This window comes from Penicillium macrosclerotiorum (genome assembly GCF_028827735.1).
Source record: "Penicillium macrosclerotiorum strain IBT 26536 chromosome Unknown utg000008l_segment0_segment0, whole genome shotgun sequence".
In the NCBI taxonomy this organism is placed as follows: Eukaryota; Fungi; Ascomycota; class Eurotiomycetes; order Eurotiales; family Aspergillaceae; genus Penicillium; species Penicillium macrosclerotiorum.
The window spans coordinates 917,174-941,601 of NW_026643087.1; the positions used below are offsets into that span (position 1 = coordinate 917,174).

General features: G+C 49.2%; 11 protein-coding genes across 11 annotated transcripts; 3 read left to right on the plus strand and 8 right to left on the minus strand.

Annotated features, from left to right (window-relative positions):
* Positions 1-101: 101 nt before the first annotated feature.
* On the minus strand, positions 102-1,148 carry N7462_008526 (NAD(P)H-dependent flavin oxidoreductase; the record flags this gene model as incomplete). The annotated part of the gene is made up of 1 exon (XM_057080241.1): positions 102-1,148. One exon carries the CDS (start codon positions 1,146-1,148, stop codon positions 102-104), a length of 1,047 nt encoding a protein of 348 aa, XP_056930569.1.
* Positions 1,149-2,312: 1,164 nt separating this feature from the next.
* Positions 2,313-5,494, plus strand: N7462_008527 (uncharacterized protein; the record flags this gene model as incomplete). Its single annotated transcript, XM_057080242.1, has 7 exons — positions 2,313-2,350; positions 2,456-2,639; positions 2,713-2,865; positions 2,916-3,894; positions 3,949-4,212; positions 4,704-4,783; positions 4,859-5,494. 7 exons carry the CDS (start codon positions 2,313-2,315, stop codon positions 5,492-5,494), a joined length of 2,334 nt encoding a protein of 777 aa, XP_056930570.1.
* A 170-nt stretch (positions 5,495-5,664) lies between these two features.
* N7462_008528 (AA9 family lytic polysaccharide monooxygenase) lies at positions 5,665-6,477 on the minus strand (the record flags this gene model as incomplete). The annotated part of the gene is made up of 2 exons (XM_057080243.1): positions 5,665-6,313; positions 6,377-6,477. The coding sequence occupies 2 exons, from the start codon at positions 6,475-6,477 to the stop codon at positions 5,665-5,667; spliced, it is 750 nt and encodes a 249-aa protein (XP_056930571.1).
* Positions 6,478-8,689: 2,212 nt separating this feature from the next.
* N7462_008529 (uncharacterized protein) lies at positions 8,690-9,229 on the minus strand (the record flags this gene model as incomplete). Its single annotated transcript, XM_057080244.1, has 1 exon — positions 8,690-9,229. One exon carries the CDS (start codon positions 9,227-9,229, stop codon positions 8,690-8,692), a length of 540 nt encoding a protein of 179 aa, XP_056930572.1.
* Positions 9,230-9,271: 42 nt separating this feature from the next.
* On the minus strand, positions 9,272-10,269 carry N7462_008530 (uncharacterized protein; the record flags this gene model as incomplete). The annotated part of the gene is made up of 2 exons (XM_057080245.1): positions 9,272-9,619; positions 9,754-10,269. 2 exons carry the CDS (start codon positions 10,267-10,269, stop codon positions 9,272-9,274), a joined length of 864 nt encoding a protein of 287 aa, XP_056930573.1.
* A 957-nt stretch (positions 10,270-11,226) lies between these two features.
* Positions 11,227-12,038, minus strand: N7462_008531 (60S ribosomal eL38 domain-containing protein; the record flags this gene model as incomplete). The annotated part of the gene is made up of 3 exons (XM_057080246.1): positions 11,227-11,276; positions 11,463-11,588; positions 11,696-12,038. 3 exons carry the CDS (start codon positions 12,036-12,038, stop codon positions 11,227-11,229), a joined length of 519 nt encoding a protein of 172 aa, XP_056930574.1.
* A 1,551-nt stretch (positions 12,039-13,589) lies between these two features.
* N7462_008532 (putative nuclear transport factor 2 domain protein) lies at positions 13,590-14,143 on the minus strand (the record flags this gene model as incomplete). Its single annotated transcript, XM_057080247.1, has 2 exons — positions 13,590-14,026; positions 14,098-14,143. The coding sequence occupies 2 exons, from the start codon at positions 14,141-14,143 to the stop codon at positions 13,590-13,592; spliced, it is 483 nt and encodes a 160-aa protein (XP_056930575.1).
* Positions 14,144-14,444: 301 nt separating this feature from the next.
* On the plus strand, positions 14,445-16,581 carry N7462_008533 (methionine--tRNA ligase MSM1; the record flags this gene model as incomplete). The annotated part of the gene is made up of 8 exons (XM_057080248.1): positions 14,445-14,634; positions 14,696-14,814; positions 14,871-14,942; positions 15,003-15,089; positions 15,139-15,270; positions 15,326-15,693; positions 15,775-16,228; positions 16,312-16,581. The coding sequence occupies 8 exons, from the start codon at positions 14,445-14,447 to the stop codon at positions 16,579-16,581; spliced, it is 1,692 nt and encodes a 563-aa protein (XP_056930576.1).
* Positions 16,582-17,249: 668 nt separating this feature from the next.
* Positions 17,250-18,656, plus strand: N7462_008534 (putative L-serine dehydratase; the record flags this gene model as incomplete). Its single annotated transcript, XM_057080249.1, has 1 exon — positions 17,250-18,656. One exon carries the CDS (start codon positions 17,250-17,252, stop codon positions 18,654-18,656), a length of 1,407 nt encoding a protein of 468 aa, XP_056930577.1.
* A 302-nt stretch (positions 18,657-18,958) lies between these two features.
* On the minus strand, positions 18,959-20,338 carry ramB (bifunctional protein farnesyltransferase/protein geranylgeranyltransferase; the record flags this gene model as incomplete). Its single annotated transcript, XM_057080250.1, has 3 exons — positions 18,959-18,980; positions 19,236-20,006; positions 20,109-20,338. The coding sequence occupies 3 exons, from the start codon at positions 20,336-20,338 to the stop codon at positions 18,959-18,961; spliced, it is 1,023 nt and encodes a 340-aa protein (XP_056930578.1).
* Positions 20,339-20,723: 385 nt separating this feature from the next.
* N7462_008536 (uncharacterized protein) lies at positions 20,724-23,285 on the minus strand (the record flags this gene model as incomplete). The annotated part of the gene is made up of 4 exons (XM_057080251.1): positions 20,724-21,290; positions 21,361-21,646; positions 21,717-22,563; positions 22,835-23,285. 4 exons carry the CDS (start codon positions 23,283-23,285, stop codon positions 20,724-20,726), a joined length of 2,151 nt encoding a protein of 716 aa, XP_056930579.1.
* Between the last annotated feature and the right edge of the window lie 1,143 nt (positions 23,286-24,428).

Consider the following 24,428-nt stretch of genomic DNA (forward strand, 5'->3'; position numbering starts at 1 on the left):
TGAAGTGCTGTTTCTGTACAAGTACATGTCATATTAACAATCCAAGGATATCCCTGTCTTTGTAATGATGATGCCTCCCCAAATGTGTAAACTCTCAGTATCTATAGTTTGCTTGACATGCCAGTGCCCGTGATATATGCATTGCCTGCCTTGAGAACATCCACAGCCTGCTGCACCATCTCTCTTACAATCACCCCAGCAGGCTGGATGTCCTTGATGCTGGCCGAGACATCGCCCATCAAGAATGGCATATCAATGTCCTTGTCGTTCTCCAAATCATGCATCATGGGCACCACCCCCTTGGCCGTCAACGCTGCAATATCAGCCGGTCTACTCTCCCATTCCTTCACATAGTCGTTAGGCAGCATCCGCAGTGGCCGTCCGGAGACAACCAATGTCCGACAAGTCTCGCCATACTGTGCGCCCACAACAGCCTCCTTATGCAGGCGACTCGCTCCGCTCTCCTCGGACGCCACAAATCGCGTTCCGACCCAAACGCCAGCCGCGCCAAGCATGAGTGATGCCGCCAGGCTACGGCCATCGTTGATACCGCCGGCAGCCACCACAAGCGCAGGTTGACCGGTCAGCGGGCTCGTATAGCGACGCGCTACATCCACGACAGCAGGCACCAGCACGGAGAACGGGATATCGCCGGTATGTCCGCCGCCCTCGCCGCCCTGCGCGCACACAATATCTACGCCGCGCTGGAACGCCTTCTCCGCATGCTTCGGCGCGCCAACCATGTTCATGACGAGGATCCCAGCTTCGTGGAGCCGCTTCACCGTCTTCTCGGGCGGCACGCCGACCGCCGAGACGAAGAGCTTGGCACCATGCGAGATTACAACCTCGATCAATTCGTCCAGATGGCCATGGGTATAGTCATGGTTGGTTGCACGCGCACTCCCGCCAACTTGCGGTAGCGCGAGATCCACACCGAATGGCAGGGATGGGTCCTTGAGTAATGACTTCAGCTCCGTCAGCATCTCCGATAGCTGTTGGGGCGTATAGCCCAGTCCTCCGACAGTACCGAGTCCGCCAGCATTCGAGACAGCGGCAGCCAGAGGAGCACTGGATGCACGAGCCATGCCTGCTAGCAGGACAGGATGCTGGATTTTGAGGAGAGAGCAAAGTGGCGTTTGGAGAGACATAATGGCGGGTGGAATCTTTGAAAAAAAGGGGGGAAGAAAGTTGAGATTTTTGGAAGGACTAGTAGCTGGGAAACAGATCCCGTGGTGGATTTCTTTCTTTTTTCCTTTATACGACAAGATTGAATTCTTCAAAAATAGAAATCCCCATGGCTGTTGTTGCAGAGGTTATCTATAATCACGATGTGTTCGGAGTGGAAAGAATGCGGGGAAGCTTGTTGGGCCGGACCGAGGCATCTGCCCCTGCGCTGTGCAAGTCGAGCAACTCCTAGAACAATTTATGAACGCATTACAGAGCACGGAGCTTACACAAGTAAATCGGCTATATGATCTTCGTCTTTGGGCCCATTCATCAAACAATAGAGCATCATCTATAGTACACTCCTATGTAGCATTTTTTTCCCTGGACTTTTGACTTTCTAAAGCTTTTTCTACCATGTGTTCACCCGCAATTCCCACATGCAAGCTTTATTGCACAAAGTCACCATTCACATTTCCCTCCGGCGAGTTTTCATAGGCATGAAAAATAGAATATGGAGACAGAAGTGCAATAGTGGAAACTAATCAATTCGCTTGGGGCTTACATTAATATTTATGAAAATACATAGTGGTCACAATAAGGTGTGTCGTGCAGATGCTGCTGGAGATGGGAAGTATATATTTTTGCGCATCCATGATCTAATAACAAACCTGAACACAGATTCTATATGAGCATGGTAGAAAAGTCCCAGTAATTGCTAATATTATATCATGATTTTCTATAGACCCGACTGTTCATGGATTTCACTGAATGTACCAGCAACCTAAAATTTGGGCGTCGCTCATGGCCTCCATCGAAAGGTCTATTCTATCGCACCAGGTTGCCCGCATTTATTCTTATCATATTATGGAGACAATTTGTGTAAATATGCGGAGGTCATGGACAACCTAAAATTATAAACATATTGTAAATAAAAATAGTTGATCAAGAATCATCTTCGGCGGAACAGAAGCTCAAGCTACTGATTCTGACAACTGGCGAGGCGGGAGTGGGTGTGTCTCCCGAAATGGGAATGTAAGTAGCTCGACGCGCCAAATCGCGTGGGGCTCGCGTCCACTGCTTCTCGTCCGTATCACCGATCCCAACCCTTCCTCCAACGCCAGGATCTCGGGATCCGCCACTCTAAAATGGCAATTGATGATTATGGATTCCTCTGCCCTCCTGGGTATGTTTTTATTTCTGAACCCTTCCCATCGTCTGGAAAGCTTTTGCGCAATCACTTTTGATCGAGATCCGCTCGCTGACTATTGAGTGTTCACTGTCGGAATAGCAACGAGGAATACGAGCCCATATACCGCAATCCTTCACACTACAACCCCCTCGACACATTCAAGCTACCGACTGGGCCTGACCGGCACTACCAGCAGCAATATGGCGACATGTACTTCCTGCGTCTTGCGAAGCTAAAGCCCGCGGTAGAACAAGTTGCGAAAGAGGCATGGGGTGAAATCAAGGTATGGGAACCCTTCCTCCGGACGCCTCCGGACGAAGAAATATCTGCGTCTTGGCTGTAAATCTGTCTAACAGCGGAGTTACGCCTATGATCAGATTGCTGGTGAGCATGCGCGACGTGTGGAACGAGTGCTCGATGTGCGACAGGGCGAGCTGTGCTGGGTGGCCGGCACTGTCTACATGGACATGCCCTTGAAGCCCAATATTTTGGACGACTTGACCAAAGAGGTATGTCTTTTCCGGATGGCTGGATCGCCTGTTTTGACCCCCAATATCAGAACTTCACTTCCGCTCCTCCCCCGCGCCGAACCTATACCGACCCGTCGGACCCATCATCAACCCAGATCATGTTGGAAGATGAATCTGGCCGCCTGCGTTTAGCTGGTTCTTTCCTATCATCCACACAGGTGGCTACAGGGGCTATCATTGCGGCCCTGGGAACAGAGAATGCGAATGGAGACTTTGAAGTAATCGACTTTAAGGTCCCGGACTTGGCCCGACAGCCTCAACGGTGGGAGAGAGGTAGTGCATCATCAACAGATACGGATAAGACTGGAGAAGGCAAAGGCAAAATTGCGTTCGTCAGCGGGCTAGGCATTACAGGGACATCAAGTGACACGCTGACATTGGAGCTTCTCACGGATTATTTACTCGGATATACAGGGGTTTCTGGCAGCGAGGGAAATAGCCCATCATCAAGTGCGTCAAGGATCTCACGACTCATCATTGCGGGCAACTCCCTTGGAGCAAGCGTGACAACCGAGGCAGTGCCAGGTGATTCTGAAACCGCAGCAAAGAAAAAGCTCGCACCGAAGAAATACGGTTACGATGCTTCTGCATATAACGCTTCCCCGATCACACAGCTCGACAATTTCCTGGCAGAGATCCTACCCAGCATTCCTGTGACCCTCATGCCCGGCGAGAAAGACCCTGCAAATTTCTCTCTACCACAGCAAGGAATCCATCGTGCCATGTTCCCGCAGGCTAGGGCATATTGTGCACCTCCACCCTCTGGTGAAACCAAAGCTGAGCCCGGTTGGTTTGACAGCGTCACAAACCCCTGGGAGGGCGATGTAGAGGGATGGCGGCTTTGGGGCTGCAGCGGACAAAATGTGGACGATGTACTCAGGTATTTGGATTTTGCTGGCAATGATAGCACCCCGGATAACGAGACCGATGATTCTGAGGCCCGCCTACGGATTATGGATGCAATGCTCCGATGGCGATGCGGCGTCCCTACTGCTCCTGACACGATTTGTTGGTGCTCCACTTCAAAGATCTCTCAATTGATAGCATGCTAACGATTTACAGGGTCATATCCCTTCCAAGAAAATGATCCTTTTGTCCTTGAATCCTGTCCGCATCTTTTTTTCACCGGAAACCAGCCCTCCTTCAAAACGGCTGTGATCGAGGGGAATCTTCCTCCCCGCATGGATGAGGGTGATACCGAGATGGTAGACTCGGATGATTCTTCCGTTGCTCGTGTACGACTGTTATCAATTCCAAAGTTCAAGGAAACCGGAGAATTGATTTTGGTTGATGCTGAAACGCTCGAGGTTGAGGTAATCCGATTTGGTATCTTTGCAGGCCAAGAAGAGAAAAAATAAAACATTAGACATAGCATTTAAAAAACTAGCAGCTAATGAAATGGATTTTTTTTGCACTTGTCTACGATGAATTGTATAGAAATGATGCTTCTCTGGTTCAAGTCGTTGATTGAGGCATGGATCCAACTTGAAGCCAGCCGCCAAGCCCCACATCCGCCGAAGAATCGGATTCTGCGAATTCAACCTCTACAGAACATATTCAGTTCAAGACAAACGAACCAACAAGGTCTCAGCCGAAGAACTGGCTCCTTAAGAATTGAGTGTACATTTGATTGAGCATAATTTTGCCCCCTGATAGAGGCACAGTCTAACATGTTGCTCAACGCTGAAACTGGTGCGCAATCATCTCACCCCACCCCATTTATACCTCTCTACCCCAGCCGGGAATTGTGCAAGGAAGATATGATAGGACTGAAATAATACCAAGAAAACAAAAACGAATTACTGACAAAACTACAGCCCTTTCAACATCCAAGGTGCTCTTGGTTCCATACTCGACATGGCACGTTCCCAGATACCACGAGTGGATGAAAGACGAGGTAAGCCATGCCAGTATTGACAATCAAGATAGAATGCGGCGAAAGAGAAGTTCAATATCTAAAAAATGATAATAGGAAATTCAAGAAGCAACTGCATCGGAGCCACTGTCTCTAGAAGAGGAATATGCCATGCAGCGCAGCTGGCGGCAAGACGCGGATAAATTGACCTTTATCGTCTGTCGCTCCGTATCAGCTTCAATAGAACAAGCGAAACTATCTGCCGAAAGCGATTCCCCAGAAAAGATGGTTGGCGACATCAATCTATTCCTCCGCGTCGATGATGGCGAGGATGGAGACGCGCAGCCAGAGATCGTCGGTGAAATCGAGCTCATGATCGCAGAGAAAGTAAATCAGCGGCGTGGATTCGGTAAAGCCGCGCTTGTTACTTTCATGAGATATGTTGTTGAGCGGCAAACTATGATTCTGGAGGAGTTTGTCAGAGGTGACGTCGATTCTGAGACTGAGACTAAGCTGAGAGCGGCGACAGGCACTCTGTCGTTTTCATGCTTGAGTGTTAAAATCGGGCAGTCGAATACTCGCAGCCTTGCACTATTCGAAAGTCTTGGCTTCCAAAAATTATCGGCGGAACCTAACTTTTTTGGAGAGTTTGAACTGCGAAGAACAGAGTTGAGTCTGGAGTCTGTTAATGAAGCACTTGGTACGGCTGGTGCCGAGAATTATGCCGAAGTACCTTATAAACGCAAAGAATAGAACTTTACAATGCTACTCAGAAAAATACATTCAAAGCTTAGAAAACCAGTTTCTCATTCAAATAATATCAACAGAAATACTTCGCTTGGCACAACACAGAATCGAACAAGTCTTGCCCAGCAAGGCGCTCCGTCCCATCGATCTGAACATCCTCCCCTCTATTCGGCCATTTAACCAGAGTACAGAGCGGGCCCAGGGATAATATACTCGGTGAGCGTAGTATAGATGTTGATCAGGATACCCGGGTCGGTATTAGTATAGAGCTCTTCGCCAGCAGTTCCAGCTGGAACGTCACTACCACTGCTAGTGACCTCTAAATTCAAGCATTGTGGGTAGTTCTGAGCACCGTTCTGTTGCCCAGCAGAGTGCAGGGCGATGAGTTCATGACGCATCACGTAGTTTCCAGACGCAATGCTCGAAGGAATAGTAACCGTCCAGCGGTTCCCGGCAGCAATAAGCTGGTCGGTGCCCCAGGTACCCGGAACAACGGTGTCATCAATTAAGCCGACTTCATCAATTTTGAAGAACTCTAGGGTAGTCTTGTCCACAGTGCTGCAGTCCCCATTGCACGAAGCCAGGTATGTGATGACCGGGCCATGGTGCGAGTCAGGCCACGTGGTCCACTGGATGTCGACATCCGAGCCTGCAGTGACAGTTGCAGAGAGTGCGGCATTAGTGCCGTTGCGGTGGCAGATGATGTTTGGATCTTGGTATTGGGTGCCGTCTTCAAACCCCAAGTCTGTGGCTGTTGTAGCCCAGCCGACGCTTTCGGGTGGGTCAGACATATAGGGGTAGGAGTTGACGATATAGCCAGTATAGCTGTGTCAAATGTAAGCCACATAATATCATTGCGCAGACATGTATTCAGAAATAAAGACATACTTCTGACCGTTGGCAACAATGCTAGAAACAAAACCGTGCCCGGTGACCATCGAAACAGCACCGAGCAAGGTGGAAAGAAGAGCTATTTTTGAGAGCGCCATAGCGCCAGGCTTTAATTCCGTATGATATTATGCACAATTAATTGGGTTGAACTTGAGAAATCCATGTTCATCGGGAAAGCCATGGTCCCTTTTATAGACATCAACGGAGGGTCCATAGAATGGACGCAAACCCCGTATCATATTCCAACTTCGTGGAAAAAAGCTCCGTTCTGATACTGGAATAGTCTCAAGGACATTATCCGGTGTCATAGCATGTCTCTGGCTGAAGAAGCCAAGCGTTTCACCCTCCCGCGCAGTCTGTGGGTCATTCCAGACCCTGCAGACATCTACGTAAGAGGCACTTTACGCCCATGTATATGAGAAAGTAGCCATTTGCTTACACGAAATATTGTAACTAAACTACCGGATATATGGAAAAAAGTAGAGCCAGATTGCGACATTGGCGATGTTAGAAAACTTTGTTGAAGCCAAAGTGTGGAGTGCAGGCGCCTGGACGAGGATACTTGCAGCTGAATACGGCAATCGATAATGGAGATCCGGGGCAAACGGGCCGATAGAGTGCGATATTTGCGAGGACATTGTATCAGCCGGATGAAATAAATAATTGCCAAGGGGGCTGTGACACGCCAAGCACTACGGAGCGGTAGTATAGTCGTGCAAAGCCCGTGGCCCGAAAAGCAATGATCAGCAGCGGCCCTAACTTAAGGATCGCCTTGATTCGAGGAAGTTTTGGCACATATATCTAGATATAAACGCATCATTCAGAGCTTTGAAAACACAAATATGCAATCTGCACCGTAGGGTGCTTTGATCCCCAGGTCCTAAGCTACAGTAGGGGAGGTGACCGTAGCATCATTCCAGGTAAACTCGCGATTCCTGAATATTCAAGTGCGACGATGATTGTTTCAAGATTTGCAGACCGGGTTTAAAAACAGGTTACTTTGGGGAAAAATTTCCGCGGTATATCGAAGGCCTCTATGGTGATACATAATAGTGGCCCACAGATTTCTACTTGGTCCATATCATTTTGGGGAAAAATATGTAGTTAATAAACCTAACCAGAGTGATAGTAAAAGTGATAGCTCAGGTAAAGGAACACATCAGACATGATACAGCATTTCCGAGAATCGGTGTCACCACCATTTCATTGTTTCTCAAGCCCCTGTCGTCCGAAGGCTCAAGAAGAAATCACATCTAGACATCAATACTACAAACGGGAAGGGCGTGGTTGATAAAGTAAACGGCTTGTACTAATATAAGATGATGATAGTTTAGAATTTGAAAGTTTATATACTTCCTGAATAAACTGGTCTGATTCTAGATCTTTCCGCTGAACATTAATTTTACCTACTTTCCACTTTTGCAGTATCGCAAGAACACCTTTGTTGCCATAGCTATCTGCTGTCTTAAATAAATCATCACCTGGCAAATTTGGATCTGCTCCATGTTCAAGCGAGAATCGGGCAACCTTCTCTCCTCTTGGATCTTCTACAGCCCACACTATATTGGTGGCCCAATACTGATTGAGATATAGAGATAATTGAAGTATTCATCCCTATCCAGTTGATTGACATTACATCCAACTTCGTCCACAAGGAAACGGACCATGTCCATATAAGGTACCCGGCTTGCTCTCTTCACGGCAAGATGAAGCTTGCATGGCCCATGAGGAGCTCCGACTTCCTGGAGCCGCTTGTAAAGAAAATTGTGTCCTCTTTCAGCCTCGGATTGAAGCAGTGGGGGAGATTTGACCGTGTCCTTTCATCATCATCTAATGTAGCTCCATGGTCAAGCAGCCACTCAAAACGACTTGTTTAAAAGAACTGCATCCAGGCAAAGTGGGCCAGAGCACGGTCTGAGAGGGAGTCTCATCGTGCTGGCTGGCAGGGACACTGTAGTTGGAGGATCTTTGGCAGTCGGCCTCACTGGAACACGTTTGTTCATCCTGTGCCAAAAAGCGGATAGCAGGATAGCATCTCGATTACCCCGGCGAAATTGATCTGCTCCCCACCTTGAACAGCAAGCCTAGTTAGATCGTAGCCATGATAGGTGATAAACAGGTGCCGTCGCTATCACGATGATCTAGTAATTTACGTTGCATATCGGTGACCACGAGTTTAGTGGGTCTTAGAATTAGGGTTCAGGAAACAATGAAATATTGTAAAAATACTGTAGATGCCGTGTGGCTCCATTAGTCTTATAATGTAACGAGACTATAAAGGAAAAGAGATAGGAGAGGTAAGGATGAGATTCATTGACGATAACAGTTGCGCTTTTGTCGGTTCTGCTTTTGACGATTAGGCTTGACCCTAGGATGTTCGTCCATGCACAGAGCGAGCTTTTCAAGGCCAAGATCGCGAGCAAGGGTTTTTGTCTGCTCGTGCATTTCGAGAAAGTCATTAGATTCAGCGAAGCGAAGGGGACCGAGCTTTGACTTCATCATGATTGCCCGGCACTTCTGAATCGCGATTTTTTCGACGGCAATTTCGGCAGCAGGATTAGATGGCCGTTTCCAAGAAGCACCGAGTACCAGGGCAAGCTCGGAGAAATATTCCACGGTTATACGGAAAAGCTCGGCACAGGTACGAGTATCAAGATACTTCTTGGGCTCCTGCGGAAGTATTTCCTCGACCATTGTGACGCTTTCGTCACGCACACTTGCCACCGCGTCCCAAAGAGGAGAGCTGCGGTCAATTGGGCACAAATCTAGGGGACTAGTCTTTAATTTCAGCCACCGGAAAACCTCCAAGATGTTGAATTCGATCGCAAGGTGAAGAGGTGTTTTATGCATCGTGTTGCGTGCGTCATGCTTCCAACGCGACTTTTCAAGCATTTACTCTAGGAAATCAACGCCGCGGCCAATCCGAACTGCGACATGCCATAGTGATTCACCGCTGACCCAGTTGTACTCGTTGCTCACATGGATTCCCCATCCCGTGTCGAGCCTGCGAGCCTGGTCTACGGAGACAAAACGGCACAGCTCAGATGCGATCTGCCAATAAGCAGATTCGTTGCCGACTGTTAAAGAGGTCTGGAGACGAGCGTTGGTCACTCGATCCGCCACAACGTCCAAGAACCGGTCCAAGTACGCGCTGTCTGATCTCTCTACTACATCTTGAAAAGGGATACGACCTCCACTGCTAGACGTCGGGACGAGGAGCAAAGCACGCGCCGGGCCTGGCTGATTAAGAAGATGGTCAAGGACGTTGAATGCCTGGTGTCTCACAGCAATTCCCACAAAGGAATCGCCATATCTGTTACAATAATCATTACCAATCTTGAGCATGTCGCGGATGCACATGCAGCATGACTTACCGTGTCCCGAATAGCCTGTGTGGGGAGGATGTCAGGCTCGTCATCTGGCAAACACTCCAGCTCTGGCAGCGAATCCGCCTTTGTGATAACATCGAGCTCAGCTTCTTTCGACCATGTCCCTCCTAACAGCAAACCAGCGTTCACAGTCTCCCCATTACACGATTCCGCCATAGATCCGAGAGTGACTAATGGGTATTTTCGAGAATTGACTTTATCGAGTGCCGTTCGAAGAATATCTTGAAGATGCGGACGGACGAGATAGTCGTTCACAATCTGGTTGAGTTGCTGGCTCGCCTGAGTGATAATAATGAGGCGATGAAAGCAAGAGTGATCCAATTTCGGAATCCCGAGGAGCATATGATCCAAGATGTCCGAAGTAAACTTGTCTGGCAATCGACCAAGAACACGTAGGGGTGATGAGGAATGGCAGGATGAAGAGGAATATTCGGCAGATCCCCCTTCAGCAACCTCTCCAGAGGGTGGATAGAACGGGATAGTGAACGTGAAATTGCTCATGATGGACGCGTGGAACACAGCGAGTTACAGTCTGAATATGATAGGTAGAGAAGTGCGTCAAGCTGTTCGCTCCCAACTTCGAGAGACAAAAAGCGGTATATATGGTGCCTTGGCTCGGAGCTTGACGAGTATGTCTGTTCTTTGGGTCTCTTTGAGTCCCCCGTCTTAGTGGGTGATACTACAATAATTGTAATGGATGAGTTCTTTGATTCCCGGGCACAATAAACAAAGTATGTCCTTTGTCACTTGAGAGAACTTGCCAGGGCAAAGTAGTCAATCCCGGTCAACAATGTCACTGTTCGAGACTAAGACAGGATGGGCAGCTTTTCACACCAGATTCCTGGTTACAAGGTGTCAAAAAGATGGAAGGCCATACGTTTGCGCACCTAGCAACTCTGGAGCAGATTGACGCGACTCTGCCCAGACCGCGCACCTAGAGAAAACGTATCAAATGCATCGCGAACTCTATAAGCATTGAAGCATTGCCCAGGCTCTTGATACCAAAATGAAGATACAGAGAGCATTACGTAGAATCTACGTGTGCACATGTCTACCACGAGAACTGAAGACTGTGACCATGAAAGGATCCATGCCATAATTATGAACGATGGACAGAGCCCGAGCGGATCTTGCAAGAAGCCCAGTAAGAATGTTTGTTTCAACTGTTTTTTTTTCTTGGGTTGTAAGGACCGGAGGCTCCGACAAAAGTATTCCTCCCGGATGTCCAGAAACTGCGAGTCGTCTGACCGGTGGAAATATCACAGCGGTTGACAGACGCAAGGATAGTTTCATAACATAGCTTCCCTCGCACGGGGTAGCTACCCCGCACTCACGGAGCCATCCCCGTGTCGGCCCGCAGAGAGATCGGTCCAGGCTAATGGGTCCCTCTTACTGTTGGTGTTGCATCAACGAGTCGCGTCGCACTCCAAGCCTCCGTTCATTCTATCGTCACTGCATTTACAGAGACTTCTTCTTGTCACCCTTGGTGACGTCGACGACCTTCAGGGCTGTTGAATGGGAGAAGGTATCGTCAGCAAAGGGTCAGAATAGTAAGCGGTCGCACAATGTCATGTCAGGCCATTGGTCATTCGTCTTGTCCGCCATAGGCATATGTCCAAGACCAAATCCCAAGACACCATCATATCACATCATACTGTGGGTAGAGGACCAAGCTTGTGTGGGGTGTGACGTACAAGGAGGCAGGGACTGCTTGAGCTTGTCGGCCTTAGCGGCATCGGTCAGGGAGAGGGTGTAGAGGAGGCGCTCGCAGCGGACCTTGAACTTGGTCTGCTGGTTGCGGTTGCGCTTGATCCGGGCGGCTAAAGCGAGTATCGATCAGTCTTTGAGCTCCCAGCACATCTATCCGAGCTTCATTCTTCTCCGCGTTCTGAGCTCGTCTGGGGGCGGGTGTCCGGGAAATACGTACAGGAAGCGTCCTTGCGGCGGCAGATCTCAATGAACTGCTTGATATCGGAGACTTCGCGAGGCATGGTGACGGTTTGATGCGGGATGAGATGCGATATGAGAGGAACGCCTGCTGTCGACACTGAGGTGGCTTTCGCGTGTGTGTGGATCGGATTAGGGTTTAGGTCCCGGATAGCCCTGGAAGTCACGTGGACCAGTATCCAAGGGGCCAGTTGGCCCGGGAGTTGCAGGCCGACCGAACTCGTCTTGAGGGATGGAGGCGTCCGGAAAAGGAATGGTGAAGTGGTGGAGTGTCGAGGCAGGACGTGGCTGTGGTTGGTAGGATGAGTTCCACCGACGCTCATTGTTCAAGTTGTTATATCCCGCCCAACGCCGGGTTTGCATACTTTCCTGTCGCATATGCAGTGCCGGTGCTGGTGCCTGGAGAATCACGTCGTGCCCTGCACTCTCCAAGTCTCGATTTATTGGCGTATTCTTATTGATGACATGTACGCGGACTCGGTATTGCCTCCAAAAAGATACCCTATAGACTTCTTAGAGGGCATGTTCCTCATAATATCACATGAATATACAGTCCCTTACCCGTGCATTACCGCCACTCCAACTGCAATCACAAAAGTGGCCGATGTCAAAACGGTGACTGCTTCCATGCCAATGATGCCCTGGGCAAATTGAACCGTATTGGGAAATAGACGACAAGAGCGAGAGGAATGTGCTGTAAAGAAACGTTTGAAGATATGGAGCTCTGGAACGATTGAATAACATGCCCTCCAAAACGAGTGATGAGGGAAATGTAAGCTATGAATCTGAAATGTTGCAAATGTACCAGTTTATCTACAGGAGTCTGGTTTTACGACAACAGCGCTGGTAGGAAGGCACTACTTGCATATAGATCTGTTAAGATGGAAAGAAGGGAGTTGCCTCCCGTAGTGTGGCGGCGGTGGCGGTGCAAACGCATCGTTGGTGTGGTCATGCTGTCCTTGAACTTATCAGGACACATCGCATCATAGTTCTTTTTCTTATCAAGAATCAACCATCAAACTCGTTAAATTGCCAGATATTCAAGCGCACACTTTTGTTGAAGCCAGAATAAGACTAGGATCCTTCATATAACCGCCGCAGATTCCTGACAAGATGCCTACTCCGCTTGATCGGGCTCTCCATTCGAAGGTATGTGACCCCCATCTAGAAATCCAAAATCAGAAACTAAACCAGTTTAGAATTTATTTCTTGGTAAGAGATCTATCTCATATTTTGATGATGTACACAAAAAAGCAGTCCATCCAACCAACGTCGACATATAGGCTTCGCAGGGATGGTCACAGCAGTAGCTGCGTGGTCGATCTGGGGAACAGATGTTTTTCCAGCAGAAGCTGATCCCAAAGGAAGTAGGTGAATGATTTTGTCAGCTGTAAGGTTATGTATGCTGACCGATGTGCAAGACCCTGAAGACTGGACCACAGATGAGATGAGAAGGTGGTTGCGTGCAGTATGTTCCAATTCAAGCAGGTTGAAGATAGAAGCTCACAGTTCCACAACAGAGAGGTCTTTTACCGAGTGAGAATGCGACGCGTGAAGAGCTGCTCGATAGAGTCAAAGCTAATTTGCGCATACCGCGCAACACACAACCTTCCAAATCATCATCATAGTAACAAGTCATCATTTGACGGATCAATTTTTTTTCGAAATTCAGGGTCAAGCACGAGCTTGGCGTCATTCATTGGTCACGTCACTGATTTTCTCCTCTGGGTACTCAATATGCAGTGTTTTTGTCGCCTGCAATAGTTGCCAGAACTAGTAGTTTGTAGATAGCGCTAAGCAGTTGCAGGTGATTGTTCGCTCCGTAGATACCTCCTCCATTTCTCGCCATAGCAGCTAGATGACTGACAGGAGAATCATACGACCAACCGGAAATTCTGGCTCTGGATGAGCCAGTCCCTCCGGCGCTTGCCCCGTTCAGTGGATGGATTGGGCACGATCACAAAGGTTTCACTGAAGCCACGCTGAGGCTGATCACGACCCTCGCCATATCTGACATACCCACTCACAATGACCAGGACAGACATATCTTTGGCGGTCATTTCAGAGGGCGGCTTGACCCCGGTAGGTGTAGCGGTGGGGTATGCGCGGTTGATGACCTGGCAGTCATAAGACTGAACCTCGTAATGCGCATTTGGCATTTGCTTTGTGAAGATATCTTGGACGGCAGCACCATCTGCTACTGTATTGCCGTTGAACAGAATGGTGGAAGGTGCGGGCAGATAGAATGAGCCGATGGATTCGCGGTTTTTCTCCAGGGCTAGGTAGAATGACAGGACAAGCTCGGCGGCAGCTGCAAGAAAATTCCCAGTCAGTCTGATTTCATAAATAATATGGGTAGCATTCAACAGGGCTCAGACAGACCATCTGTAGACACCTTGGTCAGGGTATCGTCGTTTACTGCAGCCATCGCGGCACTAGCTTAAACAAGGCCAGATGGGGGGGGGGGGGATCCAAGGGTATTTTGGAAGGATATTCAAAGATGAGGATAGCAAAGAAAGATTTATAAATCCAAGGAAGGTGTCTCAGACAGGAATTCAATGCGATGGATAATGAGCAAAGGCGATTCAGAAGAATATAGCGGAAGACCGGCGCGAGCCAACGGACAAGGAAAAATGCCTGCGCAGCGCCGGGAGCTTGGACCACCTCCGGATCGCATTGCGGCATAACATGCGATCTCCGTCTCTCCTCCTTTTGCACCACCTGCCTCAATGGCGACCACGAGGCTTCCCTTCCGTAGCCTCTCGAGGGCTACGCGATTCCTCCATGAACGGCGACCGTGGACTTGCTCCACCTGCAGATATGGGGGACTCAAGGCTTTCCAGCGCGGAGTTGCGACGACTCCCGAGAGCCCGAAGAAGCCTTACTATGTGACCACGCCAATTTTCTATGTCAACGCCGGTATGTGTGTATAGTGGTATCGGCTATGGGGTCCCGGAAACTTATAAATGATTTCTACTAGCACCTCATGTTGGCCATTTGTACACTATGGTCATCGCCGATATTCTGAAGCGATGGCAAGTCCTCCTCGGCAATGCAGATGCTCAGCTATTGACTGGAACCGACGAGCACGGAATGAAGGTACGAGCGCAAATAGTAAACGGAATGAATACTTTTTCTCTGACTGCCATGGTCAGATCCAACAAGCCGCCCTGGAAGCTGGCATGGATACGCAAGCATTCTGTGACATGAACTGCCGAACCTTCGAGGTATGTATCTTCTCATCCTTTGCTTGTCTCTGTACACTGATCATTTACGCCGTATTTTAGGCCCTAGCCAAGACGGCAAACCTCAGCAATGATCATTTTATTCGTACTACTGATGCGGCACACCGTGATGCCGTTCAGTATTTCTGGGTACGCGGACCTGCTTGTTGGAGACTGAATGCAGCTGACAGGGAAACAGGAAATGTTGAACCATCGAGGTTATATCTATAAATCAAAGCATGAGGGCTGGTATTCGGTCAGTGACGAGACATTCTACCCGCAAACACAAGTGCAAAATTCCTTGGATCCAACCACTGGTAGAAAGCGAATGGTAAGTCCCTGAGGCCCGCTACTTGAGCGCTGTGAAGATGCTCACCGGTCGCTAGGTTTCGATTGAAACAGGGAAAGAAGTTGAATGGTCTTCGGAGGCCAACTATCACTTCCGCCTTTCCGCATTTCAGGACCGTCTGCTGGAACTGTACAACCGACCGGATTCATTCATCACGCCGTCGAAATATGCGACTGCTGTGATTCAGTCGGTTTCATCCGGGTTGCAGGACTTATCCATCTCCCGACCCGCTGAACGATTGACATGGGGCATCCCGGTTCCCGGCGACAGCACACAGACCATCTATGTTTGGCTGGATGCTCTGGTCAATTATTTGACATATGCAGGATACCCTTTCCCTCCTGGGCAGGAAAACTCGTCTATCTGGCCAGCTAATGTCCAGGTTGTTGGAAAGGATATCGTTCGGTAAGCGCGACGCATTGACCTAGGACACCCGAACATGCAGCTGATCACCCCCCTCTAGTTTCCACTGCGTCTATTGGCCAGCCTTCCTCATGGCTCTGGACCTTCCTCCCCCCGGAATGTTCTCGTGCACGGGCATTGGACCATGAATCGCGAGAAGATGTCGAAATCTACCGGGAATGTGGTGAACCCCTTCTTTGCAATTGACCGATTTGGCGTGGATGGCATGCGATTCTTCTTGGCCTACCAGGGCGGCCTCGCTGACGACGCGGACTATGACAATTCCTTTATTATCCGTGACTATAAAAAATTACTCCAGGGAGGCATTGGCAATCTGGCACATCGCATGATCGGATGTGCTAAGGGGCAAATGCGGTCGTATATTCAGGACGCCACGTCTGATAAGCTCCCGAATCCAACTCCGGCAGACGCAGAACATCGGACTATGCTCGTCCTAACACCGCCAAAGGTTGCTGAGCATATGACCGGCCTAAATCCCCGTGCTGCGTTACAGGAAATTATGAGCATAATTGAGAAGGCATGTAGGAGAATGGATCCTCCCCGCACACGCCGTCGGACAAGTGGCTAATCTGTCTCGTTTGGGGTTTCCCCCGTCAATAGACTAACAAATATTTCCATGCGGCGGAGCCGTGGAAAAACCCCAATCCCCAATGGATCCTCTACAACGTGGCCGAGTCGCTTCGGATCTCTGCGATCCTACTTCAGCCGTTCATGCCCGACAAGTCACAGGAACTTCTCGACCTTCTACGCGTAGACACTTCCAACGCAGCCAAACGAGCATTCTCGGCCACAGTGTACGGCTCCGATCCGGATTACGGTGAAGACATCAAGAAGGGCATCCTTTTCCCTCCCCTCCTCACTGAGGAGTAAAACCGCGTGGACACCGAGCTTTCCATTTGATAAGAAGAATGCACCACAGGCCAATCATGATGGACGGCATGACCCGTTCGAATAAGATTTACATCATCTCCGCCCCAGTGCAACAGATTTGGAGAGAAGATTTCCCGGGTCCTCTCCACAAGGCCAGTGCTGAGTTGCCAGGTTTTCCAGCGTGACCGCGGGGGCTGGGATACCCTGGAGGTCATGGCCGACCGTTCGATGATTGGCGCTACTCACAAGGTTATCGACGGGAAAGAATGGGCCAGAACCGTGGATGTACCCTATCTCCAACAACGGGGTCGCCGGGTCGGGAAAGTCGCCCGTTTCCCGTCGGGAAACCCCAATGGCCGGCCATTCGTTTGTATATCAAAACATGTCGCATTATTTGTATACTACTACTGGTTTTTTTACAACATTAAAAGAGTGCTTTTGAAGTCTATCACTTCATTTCGGTCGGTCGGACTTGGTTATCGTCTCTATTTTTATTCTGATTCTATACTCCGCCGACAGTCGTGTAACGACTCGACTTATCCAAAACATAGTTCTATTTTGGGATCAATTCCCTTGATATTTGATACTGAGTGGCTTTTTCAGTCTCAACCGAGCCAATTTGCCTCAACGCTCATTGTCATCTCTCCACCATTTTTCATACAGCAACCATGGGAAGCATGGTGCCTTCTGTCGAAGACTTGAAGCCGACGTTCAAGACACCATGGATTGAGACGCCGCTGGTCGAGTCAGCATGCCTTTCTCGGGCCGCGGGATGTCGAGTTTTTCTGAAGCTGGAGAACGTCCAGCCCAGCGGCTCCTTCAAGTCTCGTGCTATGGGCAACCAAATCCTTTCACATCTCCGCAAACCCGAGTACGCCAACCGCCGAGTTCACTTCTACGCTTCCTCCGGTGGTAATGCCGGTCTCGCGGCCGTCTGTGCCGCCCGAAGTCTGGGATATCCTTGCACCGTTGTGGTGCCCCTCTCTACCAAGCCTTTGATGATCGAAAAGCTCCGGGCCGCAGGCGCCACGGACGTGATTCGGCACGGAGAGAACTTCTTCGAGGCCGGGTCTTACATGAAGGAGGTGATTATGAAGAAAAGCTCAGGAGATGATGAGGATGTGGCAAAGATTGCCCTCCATCCATTCGATAACCAACCCATCTGGGAAGGAAATAGCACTATTGTTGACGAGCTGGAGAAGCAACTCCCTCCCGCTGCCAATGCCGATGAAGAGGAAGTTTACCGCGGGCGGGCACTCCCTCTAGATGCTGTTCTTTGCAGCGTTGGTGGTGGTGGCTTGCTCAACGGCCTGGTCATGGGTCTTGAAAAACGCCGCTCTAACAAGCAGAATGGCCAGTCCAACAACAGTCACTATTACATGGATACCGCTTCCTCCGAAACTACTTCTTCCCACACCATGGGCTCTCAGCCCGGTTCTATTCATCTCCTCGCCATCGAAACCGCTGGCACCGACTCCCTGGCTGCTGCCATTGCCAACAACTCCCTCGTCTCCCTACCCAAGATCACTTCTCAGGCCACCTCCCTGGGCGCCATCCGTGTCTCGGAAACCACCTTCCAATATGCTGTCTCTCCTCCTCCTGGCATCAAAGTCCACAGTGCCGTGCTTACAGATGCGGAAGCCGCCCGGGGCGTTCTCCGCCTCGCAGATGACGAGCGGCTTCTCGTCGAGTTGGCCTGCGGCGTCTGCGTCGAGGCGGCTGTTGGCGATGCCGCTGCCGCTGCATCTGCTAAGACTTCGGAGACCGCCGTGGTTGGGGGTCAAAGCACCAAGAAGCGCAAGAGGGGATCGAACGAGACCGAAATTGTCCGCGATGAGGGCTACGGTGATGACCGATGGTCCTCCACAGACAACGAGACGGAGCCTGAGACGGAGGTCGGCGATCGGGCCAAGCCTGTGTCGTCCACTCCCCCTGCCTTAAAGTCTAAGCTCAAGCAACTTGTGCCAGACCTGAACGAACAGAGCCGGGTTGTGATCATCGTCTGCGGTGGAAGTAATGTGACCATCGACATGGCTGGCGAGTATAGGAAGCAGCTGGCCGAGGGATGGGCTTAAACGATGTTCATGTTGATAAATATTTCTTTTCTCCTTGTGCTTCATATATACCTCTGCATGCCTTTCTTTCTTTCTCATGACTACTTGGTTCTTTCTCATGTGTTCCTTTGATCTCATGTCCGGGGGTTTGGCGTCTTTCCCCCCTCCCTTTCTTCATATATACCAAACACAAGCAGCAACGTCGCCCCTCCGGGCCGCCGCGGAAATGCATTTGGAAACTATTCTAGGGGAAATAGTATTTTCTATTCCATAATTATCCATTAGCTAGTTGACCAAAAAGGATAGAAATCACATACATAATTTCAGATACAATAAAATCTCGACCTAAGGACCTTCCCTATATTACCAACTAGACATACCCAACATTGAAGCATTAAATCTATCTAATCTCGTACGGTCGTATATTGAATCTATAAAGAATCGAAGCTATTGGACTACTATATTATCGGTTATCTAACCGTGTAGTGATATTTTAATAGTAGTTTCTTAGTAGTAGACCTTTCCTAACCCAATCACGCCGCGACTGGTCCTAAGATACGAATCCTATAGTCCCAATAATTCTTCCGAATCGGATCATACTTGTCCTTCAGCATCGTGAACATATCTGCCGCCTTCTCCTTCCTCTCCTCGGTCGCACCATAGACGTCCGCCAACCACTCCACAGCATGACTACTCTTAACATCCTGCCCGTTCACAAACCTCCCCACAAACTCCTCCCACTCTTCTAAGCCCCTCCCTGCCGCATGCAACACGCCACGTGCATACCACCATGGACTTCGGTTTTCCGGTGCCCGTACAATCTGCATCTGCGCATACTTCAGCTCTGCGTCAATAAGGTCCTCGTCCACCACTGGTAGGCGGCCCTTCTCTCCCGATGCGACATCCGCGTCCCCGGAATTGACCATGCCGGCATCGGGCTCCTCACTGCGGGGTCCAAAGCGCAGCATGTACCGGTGATTCCAGGCTGAGTTATTGCGCACGTCAGCCTTGATCAGCGCGTCCATGTCCTCGATCTCGCGCGGCGAGTCCCACAATTTGAAGTGGCGGACAAGCCAGTGGCGGTAAGTCCAGACATGGTAGTTCTTGGAGTCCTGGGCGAACATCTCCATTAGGAAGTCGAGTTCCTTAGCTGGGTGAGTGGGGAAATGTGTCCGTGAGGACATGAGAACTTGGCGGTGGTGCCTGTGGATGGTTAGCTTCTCGGTAGGTGAGGGGTTTGGAAACAGGAACAGGGCGATCATGTACCAGATTTGGTAGTTCTTGAGGTATTTTAGAGAGACTTCGTTGAGCCAGTTGAGTTCTGCAACAAGGTCCTTGTCAAGGGCGAACAGGATCTTGGCGCGGTAGATCCTAAAAAGCAGTTCTTAGCCTTTTATTTTCAAGGAATAGGAGGAATCAAAACATGGGAGCCTTCGTATCAATAGACGCTTATCAGAAGAATTGTCAACATACCATACAGTGTAGTGTGCTGGGTTCATGGAAATCACGTCTTCGGTCAACTTCAATGCCCTCTCGGACATTTCATTCGCGGCCATGACAGCCCGCAGGTACGAGGTCGCCTCGAGGTACGCCGGGGGATAGGCAATGGTGGCCAAAGGCATGACATCAGACTCGGAGCCATCATCCAAAGGGATAGGATTGATGGATGCCCACTCGGGGTCATTTGCATACTGCCCGTCCATTATTTGCAGCGGGTTGGTTGGGATATCAAATTTGCGGGGTGCGCCCGGAGGCGGATGCTCGGACTACCGGGTGATAACAACGAAATATGGCAGCCCTTGTAGTGTGCGAGGATATAAAATCTGAGTTTTTTTAGGAATTCGAGCTTGAAGCAGGATAGGATAAGGCGAGTAGTTGGCGCTGTTGTAGTGACGGGCGAAGCGCGAGGTGAAGGTGGGGCGGAGTGGCGGCCTCAGGCCTTAACAAAGCACAATCGCGTCGCTCGATATGGTTCTTTTTGCGCCGAACCATAACTCCTCTTGCCCAATAGATATATTGCTTACTCGATTTACAGGACCATGAACGGGGATCTCTTTGCATTTTTGACTTTCTTTGTTTTGTGGATGTCTATGAGCCGTGGTAGTTCCACAAACGCTTGCGCTCTGCCACCCACCACTTGCCTACCTTGGCCGCCTCCGCCACCCATTGACCGGCTTGTGGTCCATGTTTACCTTGAACACGGGAGATTAGCCCATCAACTGACCATCCACGCACTGTGTGCATCTCATCCGGATCGGTATCCAGATCGGAGAAGATATACTCGAAGTCCGGCGTCAATGGGAGGATGAGACGGTATGGGACAGCTGCCGACCCAACACTCAGCATCTCACCTCCGGCGGAGATGATACCGAAGTTCCACGCCTGTCTTCCATTATGCTTGGCCTGATACGGCCGAATGAGGGACTGTCCCTCGTACTCATTCATAAGGTCCAATGCAACCGCCGAGTCATTTGCATTCAAGGATTTTGTGTGCACTAACAGATCCAGAATCGTGGGGACGATAGAGATAGATGTTGCATTGGCTATGATCTGAAGCTTCGGGAGCAGCGGATGCCGGAAGACCAGTGGGACGCGGAAGTTACTGATATGTCCATTTTCATAGCACCCAGTCACCGGGGAGTCTTCTTGAAATGCCTGGCCACTTCTAAGTGTTAGCGTGCCAACTGTGATGCAATGTTGATACCCCAACTTACTGGTCTCCAACAAAAACAACCAGCGTCTCATTGGCAATGCCCGTGTCATCCAGGATCTTCAGCATATCCCCCAGCCACGTATCCACGTAGCGGACGGAGTTCAAGTAACTATTCATGTCCTCATGCTTTCCCATCAGGCTCTCGCTTGCGAAGTATTGTTCATCTTCAAAGTCTTTTGGCGTCGCCCAGGGATGGTGGGTGGTGCTGGTAAAGTGTGAGAGAAACAGTCTCTGATTCTTCTTGATGGCATCTTTCACCACATCCTGCAAATACGGGTAGATTTCCCGTTCCGAGAATCTGCATGCCATGGAACCATAATTAGAACTCCATTCTTGCTGCTTTTGCATAAAAACTCATAAATGCTTACCCAAAATAATTGATAGGTTCCATATCTTGATGATAATATTTCGCGCCAGGATGACCGATACCTTCACGATATATAGCGTCCTTGAATCCCATATTTTCATTGAGAATGTTCTGATCATCATATAGCCCAGTAATAGACTGCACGAACACAGAATTCCACTTGCGATCCTGAATGTTGCTCATATTCGTCTTAGAAGGATGGCTTCCGGTAGTTGTGGGTGTGGCCTTTTCCTTCAATTGGTTAAACAATTCCAATACTTGCATCAGGCAAGGCTGATATATCTCCGATTTGACCTCATCCATGAAGTCGACCGGAAGTGGTCCAACTCCACAGTGATTGACAACAGCGCTTTTGAAAGAAAGACTACTGCCCGTAGTAATACCGTTCACATTCAGACCACCCATTCCAGGGCCCGCTGTGTCCTCCCATAAAGAAGACACAGAAGTGTTTTCCCTTGCATGGAAGTTTCCTGACTCTCCGGTGAGCTTCTCGGCAATGGGTGTTAGTTGAGACAGCCTTGCATTGAGCTGCTGGATCACGTCAGCGGTTTTCGTTTTGTAAGAAGATATAATCTCGTTGTGTAAGTGCGATCCAGATTTGAAAGGAAAAATGTCCTTTCGGGCACTTTCCATCATCACAAGCACCACATGAGTTATTGGAACGTCATGGTCTTTGAGTGCTTGAGTCAGTGGCTCAATCAACTTCTGATCCAGATTGGTGATGCGAAGCGGGTCATTGATCGGGCTGTAATAGTTTTTCTGAGGGGCGCTTTGCTCTGCTGTGACATTAATCCCGGACTCATTATACCGAATTCGAGGATAGACATCAGTCCAACGTTGAAAGCCATCTGGCAGGGGGGCCCGTTGCCCATTCGGGGAGAGCAATAGATTTCATATCGGAGTTTGGCGCCCAGCCTTTGAAATAACCATGAGCAGGCTCCCAATACTCATTTGAAATCAATTCAGAGAGAGGGAAGCGATTGTGAGTCTGGTGAGATGTTGTTTTCAATGGATGTGATCCCAAAGATGCAAGGAATGTGAATGGAAGAGCTCCTGACATATGTCCGTACGGTACAGCTGGCCGAATCAGCCACAAGAGGGCTGTTAAAAATATGGCACAGGTCGACCATATACGGACCATGCGATTTTTCCGGAAAACGTGTTGCTTGGTTTCGAGTAATTGTTCTTCGTCGCCATTCCCAGCCGACGGGACAATGAAAATATCGGAGAGCCAGCTGTGGAAAACAGTCCAGATTATCGAGTTACAGAGAAATGAAGCCATCAAAAGCATTGTCGCTGCCACTAGAAAGGCTTTAAGTCCGCTCAACATCAACTTTCTTCCGGCCGGGTCGTTGCCAACACTTGTCGCGGCGTCCCATCGAATCTCACTGCCGGTCACGAAATAGAAGCTGAGCTGAGAAGAGGCTAGAACAAGGGTCAAAAATCTATATTCAGGATCAGTAAAATTGCTGCCAACTGTGCTGCTGGGCTCGGGACTCACGCCACAGCCGTGCCTATAAAAAGCCCAAGGATTGACCCAAATCCCGTCGATTTCTGCAGAAGAAACCATGTTACCGCAAACAATAGTGTTTCTTGAATGAAAAACGTTGGAAAAAATAGGAACAGTTGAATGAAAGGTACTGAGGTGGCGTGCTGAAACAAATGAAGTGTTTTAGAAGACAGGGATGAGACCACCAGCAAAGACAACAGAAATGGCCGAACGAATGATTGGCGACCGGCGATCATGTTGGGTGATGCAAATTGGCGAGCCCATATCGCTGCGCAGACAAGTATTCAAAATCCAGATGTTGTCTCAGAGTGATAACCCCAAGGCACTGTTATGAGTTTAAAAAGAAGAGGCTCTTTGGTTAGGATATATTTGGCTATAACCAATTGATGAGCCCCATAGACCTTGAAATATACCGAATGCGGCATAAGGTTCTTGACCTTCTTCCACGGGATCAACCTTTGAAATTCCACAGGTTTTGGAAATAATCCATTTTAATAATTGAAAATTGCATCAAAGTCTTTTTTCATCTCGGTCAATATGAAGTCGATCCCATGAGTACCACACTACCTAATATTGTGAGGCTGTTCCAAGGCAATATGAAGAAAACTGGATTTCTTGATTGTCTAATTGGGTTCATAAATCAAGCAAACCCCACTCTGCATACTATGTAACTCATTTTCTGAAACTAGCCACAGAACAGTTCAGGTAGTCATTTCTGTTTCTCTTAGCTTATTAAAACTTAAAATATAGCCGAAAACGCTCGTTGGAACCTATTTTGCTTGCCAAAACGCAGGGTGGAACTTAAAGGTGAGAACAGGAGCAAAGAATGCTTGTCCCCAGCCAGGGATGTCGTGTGTCCTCTTGCTGGATTTGTTTAATCTTAGCATTCCAGAAGCTGGGGGCGTCAAATCCAGGGGTGTTCGACCCCACATTAGAAAAATCACGGCATTGGTCATATATTCTGCTTAGATCAACAAATTACAGTAAATTTTAAGAGGAAATCTTGGTCATGATTACATTTAAATGGCTTTAGAAATCGTGCGGGAAGGAAGACCAGGTATGTAGTATTGAACTGCTTGCCAGTCTCACAGGCTGAGCATGCTGAGTCAGCACCAATGTCAACTCCCCAGATTTTGAATCGAGGCCCAGCGCTATTGTTCACAATGACCTTTACAAATGCAGTCTGTGCGCCAAAGGCGAACA